We start from the raw sequence: 13702 nt of genomic DNA on the forward strand, positions 1-13702 counted from the left end.
CCTCTCTCACACTCTCTCTCTCTCGATTCACTCTCGGAGTTCACTCTCTCTTGATCCCAGCTACCGCTAACTACCGGTAGACGTCCGTCTCCTTTTCCACGCGCCTTCTTCATCTCTATCTCTGCTTTCGTCCAATCTCTCCTCTCTCATCCTCCTTTTTGCATGTTTCAATATTTTCGCTCTCTCTGATTTAGCTAAACTTCTCTCTCTCACTCTTGATCCCTACAAGCTACAACACCTCCTGAAGTTGCATCATCATCGGTCTTCATCCAGCATCATGTCAACATCCCAATGCCGACTTTTGATGGTCTATACGAACACTGGCCAACGTTCAAGGCCATGTTCTTAGACATTATGAAGCGGACTAATGACTCGGATGCAGTAAAACTTCACCATCTCAACAAAGCGCTGCAAGGGAAAGCAGCTGGCATCCTGAACACGTCCATTCTGAATGGCAACAACTTCCAGGCGGCATGGGACGTCTTGGAGAGGCGTTTTGAGAATCCTCGGCTGCTTGTCGACAAGCACATCGCAGGATTGCTTCAGCTGAAGCATGCACCCCGAGAATCTGCAAAAGACCTGCGGAAGCTAGCGGAAACGTGCAAGAGTCATGTGGATGGCTTAGTATTTATGAAGCAGACTATCGACAGTACCAGCAACCTCATCATCACACATCTTCTCAGCTCATGTATAGACGCTGACACAAGGAAGGCATGGGAGAGTTCTTTGGATCATGGAGAGTTTCCGGATCTCTTCAAAACTCTCGATTTCATCAATCGGCAATGTGAGGTGCTCGAAAGCTGCACGCCAGAGACGTCACGGAAATCAGTAAGCACCAAAGCCTTCACCTCCACCACAGCTGCCAATCCATCGTGTGTACTGTGCCAGCAGCATCATACTCTTCAGAACTGTCCAACCTTCATCGCGATGTCCGTATTGCAGAGGAAGAGCAAAGTAAAATCATTGAAACGCTGTTTCAATTGCCTCAGCGCTGGACACCCGGTTTCGCAGTGCCGATCGAAATGGACGTGCCGTATCTGCAAGAAACGTCATCATCATCTACTTCATGGGGAGCAGCTTCCAGCAGCACCATCTCTTCAGCCTCCAGACGCCGCTGCAACATCTCATCAACTTCCAGTCGATGCAGCTCAACCAACATTCATCGGGGCATCGATGACTTCATTGACGCCAGCAGTGCCATCCACAGTGCTATTGTCAACAGTAGTGCTCAACATCACCGATCGTGCCGGAGTTAGCCATCCAGCAAGAGCTCTCTTGGATAGCGGAGCTCAATCCAACTTCATCACCGGCAGGATGGCACAGTTCCTGGAATTGCCACGGAAGCTGATCAATCTTCCGCTATCAGGCATTGGTGGTAGTACAAGATCGAATGTGCGACATTCCATCGAAACCACCATCCATTCTCGATGCTCAAGCCATGCTGCGTCATTGGAGTTGCTTGTGTTACCGAAGCTGTCAGCAGACTTACCAACTCAACGGATCGACATCAGCCACTGGAAGATACCGGAAACCTGCATCTTGGCTGATCCATCCTTAAATCGGCCAGGAACCATTGACATCATCTTGGGAGCAACACACTTCTACGAGATCCTGAGGATCGGACGACTCTCCCTGGGTGACAGCATGCCAACCCTTCAGGAAACTGAATTTGGTTGGGTAGTCAGTGGTACCATCACCGAACCCATGTCACTGGTTATGTGTGCGGTGGCAACACACACGAACGAGTTGGGCAACCTAATGGAGCAGTGTTTCACCACCGAAGGCCTGAGCAACACACCCAGCTGGAGCAGCGAGGAACGAGCCTGTGAGGACCATGACACGGCAACCACCACACGAGAAGAGGATGGCAGGTACATGGTCCAACTTCCACGCAAGCCAGAGATGATTGGCAAGCTTGGCAATTCAACGACTATCGCACTTCGACGGTTCCTAGCACTAGAACGTCGACTTCAACGGGAACCCGACACCCAACGTGCCTATGTGGACTTCATGGATGAGTACCTTCGCTTAGGTCATATTAGCAAGGTGGCAGCTTCTTCAACGAACGATGAATCGTTTTATCTACCACATCATCCGGTCTTCAAGACCGACAGCACCACGACGAAGTGTCGAGTGGTGTTTGACGCATCGAGTAAATCCTCAACGGGTGTGTCGTTGAACGACACACTAATGGTCGGGCCGACCATTCAACAAGATGCCACTTCTATTTTGCTACGGTTTCGGACTCAACCAATCGCGCTTACCGCTGACGTCACAAAAATGTACCGGCAGGTTTGGATTCATCCAAAGGACCGGTCACTGCAACGCATCATTTGGCGGAGTTCACCCAACGATCCCATTCAGGAGTACGAGCTCAACACGGTAACATATGGGACAGCATCCGCTCCATTCCTGGCAGTCCGCTCGTTGCAACAAATCGTAGCGGACCATGGAGGAGAGTTTCCAGCCGCCGCAGAACGTTCCTGTAACTTCTATGTAGATGACTTCGTTTCCGGCGGGCAATCATCTGAAGCGGCGCAGATGCTGCAGCTGCAAACTGAGCAACTTTACGCAAGTGCAGGATTCGAGCTGCGGAAATGGGCGTCCAGCGACCCATCAGTACTCCAGAACGTGAACCAGGAGAAGTTAGCATGCAGCCCTTATGCTACCAGTGGATCGAAGGGACTTCTCGCCACCCTCGGGTTGATTTGGGACCCAGCATCTGACACGTTGCAGTTCAAAATCAACACCCCATACGGGTCAAGAGAAAGGTGCTATCGTGCATCGCCAGGATCTATGATCCTTTGGGCATCGTCGATCCCGTAAAAGCCATGGCCAAGCAGTTCCTCCAACGCATCTGGACCCTGCAAACGGAACAGCAACAGCCCTGGGGATGGGATGACGAGTTGCCACATCATCTACAAGGAGAATGCATCAACTTCCACAACCAGTTGATACATTTACAAAATCTACACATTCCTCGTATAGCCATCAGGCCAGATTCGACATCAAGCCAGTTCCATTTTTTCTGCGATGCATCGGAAAAGGGATATGGCGCATGCTGCTACATCAGAAGCCGAGATGACAACGGAAACATCACGATGCAACTGTACGCGTCGAAAACTAAGGTGACACCGATAAATAGCAATCACTCCATTGCTCGACTGGAATTGTGCGCTGCACAATTGAGCAGCTTGCTATATGATCGGGTCAGATTAGCGGTCAAGCTCTCGTCTCTTGCAACCTTCTGGACGGATTCAATGACCGTAGTTCATTGGTTACGAACATCGCCAAATTGCTGGAAACCATTCGTCGCCAATCGCGTCTCGCAAGTGCAACACCTGACCCAAGGAAATGTTTGGCGGCACATCCCCGGAGTCGACAATCCAGCGGACTTAGCATCGCGTGGTTGCTTGAGTAAGGACCTTCTAGACAACCCGCTATGGTGGCAGGGTCCTTCCTGGCTTCATCTACCCGAGGACCAGTGGCCTGAATCACCAGTACCATCATCATGTGAAGCAGCAGTAGCAGAGCAGCGAGTCACCACAGTAGCTTGTCCAGCTACAAAAAAACCACCACATCGCATCTTTACGCTATACTCGTCATTATCCAAGCTTCGAACGATTGTGGCATATTGGGTGCAATACTTCAACAGGCGCTTCAAGCGTCGACAGTACGTGGGTATTGGACTTACAACCCAAGATCTACGGGAGGCTGAGGAAGTATTGCGTCGGCTGGCACAACAGGACCTACTTGAGCAGGAAATAAAGGCTCTTCAACATAACAAGCCGATACCTTCATCATCGAAGCTGAAATGGCTGCATCTGCAGCTAGGAGCAAACGGCATCATTCGCATTGGAGGACGTCTGTCCAATGCACCTCTACTAGAAGACACCAATCATCCAACCTTGGTTCCCAGCAACCATCCACTGGCTGAAATGACGGATGACCCATCAGACGCGGCAGCCCTTACCCCAGGCCATTTTTTGGTTGGGTCACATCTGCAGCAGGTTCCAGACGCCGAGACGACGATCGTTCCTGAAAACAGACTCACTCACTGGCGCCTAATACAACAGCTAAAACGCCACTTTTGGAGAAGATGGCACCAGGAATACCTTCAACAGCTTCAGCCGCGTTCGAAATGGGTAAGCGAAGGACAAGTGATTAAACCAGGTACGTTAGTACTTATCAAAGAGGACAATGTGCCACCACCGACATGGCCATTGGCACGCGTCATGGAAGTCCATCCGGGAAAAGATGGAAAGATTAGGGTAGCAACGTTGCGCACAAGTACAAAAATGACCATCACTAGGCCTTTAGTTACGTTGTGTGTTTTGCCTATCAAGTAAAGATTATTAAAATTGTTCAATTTTAAGGTGGCAGAATGTTGGATTTTGAGATAGGCAGAACACACCCGCAAGTTAGGCAATGAATTAACAACGCCTATGCATAGGCAATACGCATTACATGTATTTTCCCATTAGACAGAATTCCCATTTAAACCAGTTCCAGTCCAGAATCCAGTTGGAATATTGCCAACTTAACCGGAATTAAACAGGAAAATGTTTGTATCGCTAACGGAGCACGTCGGCTCCTGATAAGAACCCCCCAGAAATCACCAATAAATTGAGTTAGAATTCCAGTGTTAATACTTAGTTCTTTCTCCAGTTTTTGTGAGCATTGCTCTTCTAGAGAAATTCGATTCTCTTTAAGAGTGGCAAGACCCCTTGGCAATATCCGTTGTTAGGCGGAAGTTTGCATCGGGGTGCCAGCCTTTTCAAGGCTTTTGCTCGGGAGTACTGCTCCCCTTTCTAAAAATACAGTCCACGAGACGGAGTAGGCCGTAGAAACCTACATTATTAATTTATTTATTTATTAATTAATTTATTTTATAATTCTTGTCCGCCAATGATGGTCCCACAAGATATCGTAAGTTATTATAGATTAATGTAGCACAGACCTTCACTAATAGTGGACATAGATGTTGTTCTGTAGTTACTGTTGTGAGTTCACTGGTTTATTAGAAAAATACTTCGGGTTTACACAATTCGTTTTATACGCGATAACAATGGCAATCGGAGAGAAAAGAAAGTCCAAAAAGCGCGGACGCAAGCGGCGTGGTCTGCTTGGATGACAGCTGTTGACGGCTGTCACTTATCCTGCGTTCACATACATAACAGATGTGTGAAAATCAACTCCTGCATAGAATGAATTAAAACTGCGTGCCATTGCTGATATCGGTTCATTTGCCGCATAATTAGTGTTATGCCTATCTACATACAAAAGGGACGATGAACGAGGACTAGGGCGAGGAACGTGTATGTTCACTTTTCTTAATAAGCGAGGTGCGTCAATTTCTCCTTTTATCAGTTTGGCTTTAAAGCTTGTTTTAGCCTTTTCACGCCGCTTCTCTAATGATTCTTCACCTAACAATAAGCATCTTGTCTTATAGGGTAGCGTGTCACCATTTGGCCATCTAAGCTTTTTAATCGCGAAACGAAACATTTTCCTTTGTACACTTTCAATGCGTTTGATCGAGCGGTCGGAATGAGGACACCACACAATTGATCCATATTCTAAAATCGACCTGACTAAACTGTTAAACAATGTTTTGATACACAAAGGATCATTGAACTCTTTCGTCATTTTCCGTACTAAACCTAGGGTCCTATTGGCTCTGCTAACAACGTCTTCTATGTGTTTTGTAAAAGTTAATTTATGATCTAGTAAGAAACCAAGATCGCGCGACGAAACGGCGACGAAACGGTCTTCGACTAAATCGTTCCAAATGCATCTTTGCGACATCATCCCTCGAATGCTTGGGTCATCGCATCGATCGTCACGGCCTGCACAAACCAGACAAACACATAAATGCCATACGCGACGCTCAAACACCAACTACACCAGGTATTGCGTTTCGATTAGGATTCTAACAGATCGTGTTTTGCCTATCAAGTAGAGATTATTAAAATTGTTCAATTTTAAGGTGGCAGAATGTGTTGAACGCAGTCAATGTTAATCATTCGCTGAGTAAAACAAAAGAGGACAAACCAATTTGTTCTGCTACGCAAATCCACGTTTTATTCACGTCTATTTTATCCACACACGGAAGCTGTCAGCGCGGCTCGATGACAGCTAAAACACAGTTCAATGTCTTAGCCATATTATGGCGTGGAAACACCGTTCAGAGGAACAGGGTTCATAGGAACAGGGTTCTTCGGCATGACTTCCAACACTCCTCTTCATGTCGAAGAATTTCTCTCCTCAGTTATTCTAACTTCAGCATCTTACGAAACATGTCATGTTTCTGCGGACCTAATGGTTTAGTCATTATATCTGCAACCATGACAGTCGTAGGGCAATATTCCAAAATAATTTCCTTCTTCTCACAAAGTTCTCTTATAAACCGCTCTCGGGTATCGATGTGCTTCGATTTCCGACTTATTCTGTCTGTTTTTACAAAGGCGATACAACCTTGGTTATCTTCTTTGATTGTAGTCGCGTTCAATTGATCTTCTCCAAAATCTTTAATCAGCTGCCTTAGCCACATTGCTTCTTGACATGCTTCCGAAAGTGAAACATATTCAGCTTCCATAGTTGATAATGTCACACACGATTGAAGACGGCTATACCATGATATTGTACCACCTTCAAACGTGAATACAAATCCAGATGTTGAACGTCTACTTTCTGAATCGCCTGCCCAATCGGCATCGGAATATCCGATCAGGCCTTGGTTTTTGAATCCACCGAGATGCAAGAAATACTCTTTTGTTCCTTTAAGATAACGAAGTATGCGTTTGGCAGCTATCCAATCTTGTTGCGATGGCGATGATAACTTTCTGCCCAGTATAGCTACTGTCGCCGCAATATCTGGTCTGGTCATAACGGACAGATATAGCAATCCACCCACTAGACTTCGATACATAGTAGCATCTTCGAAATTCTCTGCATTGGCACTTTGTTTCAGGTATCCAGGGTCCATTGGTGATCTAGCAACTTTAGCTTCTTGCATTCCGTGATCCGTTAGTAATTTTTCTATGAACTGTTTAAGCCGAATTCCATATACTCCATCGGTACATATCACTTCCATACCTAAAAAGTGACGTATTTCGCCCAAGCAAATAATTTCAAATTTCTTGCTTAAATGATCGTATATCTTCTTGGCTTTTACTTCGTCTGCTGCTGCGATCAGTATGTCGTCCACATAGACTAATAAGAAGATATGTTGACCACCATGAATCGACTTGACAAATAAACATTGATCTGCGAAAGAGGATTTGAAACCTAAATTTGTAAGTACTTCATTTAGCGTCTTATGCCAACAACGAGCTGATTGATGTAGTCCATATATACTACGTTTCAATCGACACACTAGCTCCTCCTGTCCTTGAGCTTCAAACCCAGGTGGTTGATGCATATATACTTCATCTTCTAATATTCCATTAAGGTATGCTGTTTTGACATCATAATGACGTACTGTTAGCTTTTGCTCCCAAGCAATTACGAGAAAAGTTCGCAAGGTAGTGTGACGGGTAACGGGTGCATACACTTCTTCATAATCTAGTCCATATTGTTGTTTATAGCCTTGCGCGACCAGTCTGGCTTTATGTTTAACTATTTCATCATCTTGATTCTTTTTGATTTTGAAAACCCATTTCGAACCTATTACCGTTTTACCCTTTGGAAATGGTACGAGTTCCCAAGTATTGTTTTGTTTGTGAGAGTTAATTTCTTCTTCCATCGCATTTTTCCAACTTGGTTCTTTCATTGCTTCGCGGTAATTAACTGGTTCTTCTTTCGCGCAAGCTGCTACTCCCATGGCTAAGTCAAGGATATAATCGTTTAAATGTTTGGTAGTTTTACTTTTCTCTTTTCTGGTGGTAACTGTTCTTTAGTTGTTTGAATATCAGTTTCAGCATCCGTGAATTCATCATTAGAATCATCCTTAACCGTTTGATCATTACTGGTTTCTGATGGCTCCTCCAACAATGATTCAATATTAACTTCTTCCGAAGTTTCTTCTTTATCTTCAATAAAACGAACATCTCGGCTTATGGTGATTTCATCAGTTTCTAAATCAACAAAACGATATCCTTTATGTTCTAAGGGATATCCAACGAACGTTAGTTTTCGGGCTTTATGATCGAGCTTGCTTCGTTTTACATCGGGTATATGTACATACGCTTGACTTCCAAAAAGGCGAATATGGCTCAGATCTGGCTTTCGACCCCACCACAATTCATAAGGTGTTTTAGGAACAGTTCTCGACGGAAGCCGATTTATAAGATAGGTAGCTGTTTTAACGGCTTCTCCCCAGAAACGCTTGTCTATGTTTGCATCCAGCAACATACAGGTAGCCATTTCAGTGATAGTTCTATTTTTACGTTCAGCCACACCATTGGACTGAGGTGAATATGGTGTGGTGTACTGTAGCTTTATACCCTCTTCTTTATAAAATTTACGTAGCTCTGTATTATTAAATTCTCCACCACCATCTGAACGAATAACCCGAGGCTTACGTCCAAAATTGTTTTCTACCCATCGTACATATTCTTTAATATTTTCTACTGCATCAGATTTGTTTTTCATTAAGTATGTAACTGTATATCTACTGAAATCATCAGTAATGTGCATCATGTAACGGTTACCGCTGGGTGTTTCAGTTTTCGATGGCCCCCATACGTCGGTGTGCACTAAATCAAGAATTTTGTTTGATTTTCTATCAGAGACGGTTGGAAAAGGAGATCTACATGATTTACCTTTCATGCAACATTCACATGTTATTCTTAAACCACAATCACTCACCCTTATTCCGGTTCCTAGATCTTCTCTATACATTCTCTCAATCGCTGACCAGTCACGATGCCCAAGCCGTCTATGCCATTGATGTTGACAATCTTCTTTGTGTTTTACCAGTAATGCAGTCATCGAGGTATCTACCTCGTCTAGAAAATATAACCCACAGTTTATAGATCCTGTAGCTACCACTGCACCACCGGTACTCACAATTTGACATCCCTTTTCATTGAATGTCACTTCCAGGTTCTTTTGTGCTAATTTCCCGGAAGAAAGAAGATTAGTAGAGAGCCCGGGTACGAAGCTAACATCATTCATTTCGATTTGCATTATTTTGCCGGAACCATCAATGCCCTGTATAATGCCTTTTCCTTCGCCACGAATTTGTGATTTGTTACCGTCGGCCATGGTGATGAATCCACCTTCGTATTCATCTAATGATGTAAAAAATGATCGATTATTGGTCATATGCGCACTAGCGCCACTGTCGATGACCCAGCTATGCGACTTTTCTATTCTGCCCACCGTGAACGCTATTGTTCGCGAGTCGCTTTGTGCTGCTTTTGCTCTTCCGGAATTATTACCGGCACTAGTAGATTGCTCTTCATTTTTCTTGATAGCCAAAAATTTCCTACAATTCTGCTTGAAATGGCCTGGTTTCTTGCAGAAATGGCATGTGCGTACCCCACCACCTAATTGATTATTGAATGGCTTACCCTCAGCAGATCGCATAGCCTTTTCAATTTTAGAAGATTCACCTTCTCGTCTTTCCATTTGACGATTATATTCATCGATAAGTTTAGATTTTACTCCTTCAAGAGATATGTCTTCGTCTGAACGACTATCTAACGCTGTAACTAAACCATCATACGAAGCTGGTAAACTGCGCAATAACATGCACACTTTTGTATCTTTATCTAATGCTGTACCTGCAGCTTCGAGGCGGTCGAATAAATCGTCGAAAATGCGCAGGTGATCTTCCACGTTACCTTGTGTTGCCAGGTTTGTCGCACATAATTTCTTCAAAAGAGATACTCGAACAGATCGTGTCGTTTTCTGGTGGTATGTTTTCAATTTGTCATAAACGTCGTGTGCAAACACGGAATTCTTCACCAGTGGTAATTGGCTATCGTCGATTAGTAATATTATTGTGGCCTTTGCTTTTCGGTCTGTTGTCTTCCAAAACGGGGTGCGCTCGATTTCTGGGGGAATGGGTGATTCTACAACATCCCACAAATTTTCTCGACTCAGAAGCATTTCTATCCGAATACTCCATGTTTGCCAGTTGCTCCCATTTAGCATGTCGATTGTGAATTTTGTCTCACTCATTTTTCACGTCGTACCAGCACTGATTTTACAATGTGAAAAGAAATCACTATCCGGCTCTTCTCGACCGAATCTTTCAGCTGAATGTAATATTCTTGTTTTGAGTCAACTTGCTGGGCCCATAACCTTTTGAACGCAGTCAATGTTAATCATTCGCTGAGTAAAACAAAAGAGGACAAACCAATTTGTTCTGCTGCGCAAATCCACGTTTTATTCACGTCTATTTTATCCACACACGGAAGCTGTCAGCGCGGCTCGATGACAGCTAAAACACAGTTCAATGTCTTAGCCATATTATGGCGTGGAAACACCGTTCAGAGGAACAGGGTTCATAGGAACAGGGTTCTTCGGCATGACTTCCAACAGAATGTTGGATTTTGAGATAGGCAGAACACACCCGCAAGTTAGGCAATGAATTAACAACGCCTATGCATAGGCAATACGCATTACATGTATTTTCCCATTAGACAGAATTCCCATTTAAACCAGTTCCAGTCCAGAATCCAGTTGGAATATTGCCAACTTAACAGGAATTAAACAGGAAAATGTTTGTATCGCTAACGGAGCACGTCGGCTCCTGATAAGAACCCCCCAGAAATCACCAATAAATTGAGTTAGAATTTCAGTGTTAATACTTAGTTCTTTCTCCAGTTTTTGTGAGCATTGCTCTTCTAGAGAAATTCGATTCTCTTTAAGAGTGGCAAGACCCCTTGGCAATATCCGTTGTTAGGCGGAAGCCTTTTTCAAGGCTTTTGCTCGGGAGTACTGCTCCCCTTTCTAAAAATACAGTCCACGAGACGGAGTAGGCCGTAGAAACCTACATTATTAATTTATTTATTTATTAATTAATTTATTTTATAATTCTTGTCCGCCAATGATGGTCCCACAAGATATCGTAAGTTATTATAGATTAATGTAGCACAGACCTTCACTAATAGTGGACATAGATGTTGTTCTGTAGTTACTGTTGTGAGTTCACTGGTTTATTAGAAAAATACTTCGGGTTTACACAATTCGTTTTATACGCGATAACAATGGCAATCGGAGAAAGTCCAAAAAGCGCGGACGCAAGCGGCGTGGTCTGCTTGGATGACAGCTGTTGACGTCTGTCACGTTCACATACATAACAGATGTGTGAAAATCAACTCCTGCATAGAATGAATTAAAACTGCGTGCCATTGCTGATATCGGTTCATTTGCCGCATAATTAGTGTTATGCCTATCTACATACAAAAGGGACGATGAACGAGGACTAGGGCGAGGAACGTGTATGTTCACTTTTCTTAATAAGCGAGGTGCGTCAATTTCTCCTTTTATCAGTTTGGCTTTAAAGCTTGTTTTAGCCTTTTCACGCCGCTTCTCTAATGATTCTTCACCTAACAATAAGCATCTTGTCTTATAGGGTAGCGTGTCACCATTTGGCCATCTAAGCTTTTTAATCGCGAAACGAAACATTTTCCTTTGTACACTTTCAATGCGTTTGATCGAGCGGTCGGAATGAGGACACCACACAATTGATCCATATTCTAAAATCGACCTGACTAAACTGTTAAACAATGTTTTGATACACAAAGGATCATTGAACTCTTTCGTCATTTTCCGTACTAAACCTAGGGTCCTATTGGCTCTGCTAACAACGTCTTCTATGTGTTTTGTAAAAGTTAATTTATGATCTAGTAAGAAACCAAGATCGCGCGACGAAACGGCGACGAAACGGTCTTCGACTAAATCGTTCCAAATGCATCTTTGCGACATCATCCCTCGAATGCTTGGGTCATCGCATCGATCGTCACGGCCTGCACAAACCAGACAAACACATAAATGCCATACGCGACGCTCAAACACCAACTACACCAGGTATTGCGTTTCGATTAGGATTCTAACAGATCGTGTTTTGCCTATCAAGTAGAGATTATTAAAATTGTTCAATTTTAAGGTGGCAGAATGTGTTGAACGCAGTCAATGTTAATCATTCGCTGAGTAAAACAAAAGAGGACAAACCAATTTGTTCTGCTACGCAAATCCACGTTTTATTCACGTCTATTTTATCCACACACGGAAGCTGTCAGCGCGGCTCGATGACAGCTAAAACACAGTTCAATGTCTTAGCCATATTATGGCGTGGAAACACCGTTCAGAGGAACAGGGTTCATAGGAACAGGGTTCTTCGGCATGACTTCCAACACTCCTCTTCATGTCGAAGAATTTCTCTCCTCAGTTATTCTAACTTCAGCATCTTACGAAACATGTCATGTTTCTGCGGACCTAATGGTTTAGTCATTATATCTGCAACCATGACAGTCGTAGGGCAATATTCCAAAATAATTTCCTTCTTCTCACAAAGTTCTCTTATAAACCGCTCTCGGGTATCGATGTGCTTCGATTTCCGACTTATTCTGTCTGTTTTTACAAAGGCGATACAACCTTGGTTATCTTCTTTGATTGTAGTCGCGTTCAATTGATCTTCTCCAAAATCTTTAATCAGCTGCCTTAGCCACATTGCTTCTTGACATGCTTCCGAAAGTGAAACATATTCAGCTTCCATAGTTGATAATGTCACACACGATTGAAGACGGCTATACCATGATATTGTACCACCTTCAAACGTGAATACAAATCCAGATGTTGAACGTCTACTTTCTGAATCGCCTGCCCAATCGGCATCGGAATATCCGATCAGGCCTTGGTTTTTGAATCCACCGAGATGCAAGAAATACTCTTTTGTTCCTTTAAGATAACGAAGTATGCGTTTGGCAGCTATCCAATCTTGTTGCGATGGCGATGATAACTTTCTGCCCAGTATAGCTACTGTCGCCGCAATATCTGGTCTGGTCATAACGGACAGATATAGCAATCCACCCACTAGACTTCGATACATAGTAGCATCTTCGAAATTCTCTGCATTGGCACTTTGTTTCAGGTATCCAGGGTCCATTGGTGATCTAGCAACTTTAGCTTCTTGCATTCCGTGATCCGTTAGTAATTTTTCTATGAACTGTTTAAGCCGAATTCCATATACTCCATCGGTACATATCACTTCCATACCTAAAAAGTGACGTATTTCGCCCAAGCAAATAATTTCAAATTTCTTGCTTAAATGATCGTATATCTTCTTGGCTTTTACTTCGTCTGCTGCTGCGATCAGTATGTCGTCCACATAGACTAATAAGAAGATATGTTGACCACCATGAATCGACTTGACAAATAAACATTGATCTGCGAAAGAGGATTTGAAACCTAAATTTGTAAGTACTTCATTTAGCGTCTTATGCCAACAACGAGCTGATTGATGTAGTCCATATATACTACGTTTCAATCGACACACTAGCTCCTCCTGTCCTTGAGCTTCAAACCCAGGTGGTTGATGCATATATACTTCATCTTCTAATATTCCATTAAGGTATGCTGTTTTGACATCATAATGACGTACTGTTAGCTTTTGCTCCCAAGCAATTACGAGAAAAGTTCGCAAGGTAGTGTGACGGGTAACGGGTGCATACACTTCTTCATAATCTAGTCCATATTGTTGTTTATAGCCTTGCGCGACCAGTCTGGCTTTATGTTTAACTATTTCATC

General features: G+C 43.6%; 1 protein-coding gene across 1 annotated transcript; it reads left to right on the forward strand.

Annotated features, from left to right (window-relative positions):
- The first annotated feature begins 291 nt into the window (after positions 1-291).
- Positions 292-6996, forward strand: LOC120893471. Its single transcript, XM_040295396.1, has 3 exons — positions 292-2645; positions 3656-4173; positions 6971-6996. The coding sequence occupies exons 1-3, from the start codon at positions 292-294 to the stop codon at positions 6994-6996; spliced, it is 2898 nt and encodes a 965-aa protein (XP_040151330.1).
- The last annotated feature ends 6706 nt before the right edge of the window (positions 6997-13702 follow it).

The sequence above is a fragment of the Anopheles arabiensis genome, chromosome 2 (genome assembly GCF_016920715.1).
Source record: "Anopheles arabiensis isolate DONGOLA chromosome 2, AaraD3, whole genome shotgun sequence".
Classification (NCBI taxonomy): domain Eukaryota; kingdom Metazoa; phylum Arthropoda; class Insecta; order Diptera; family Culicidae; genus Anopheles; species Anopheles arabiensis.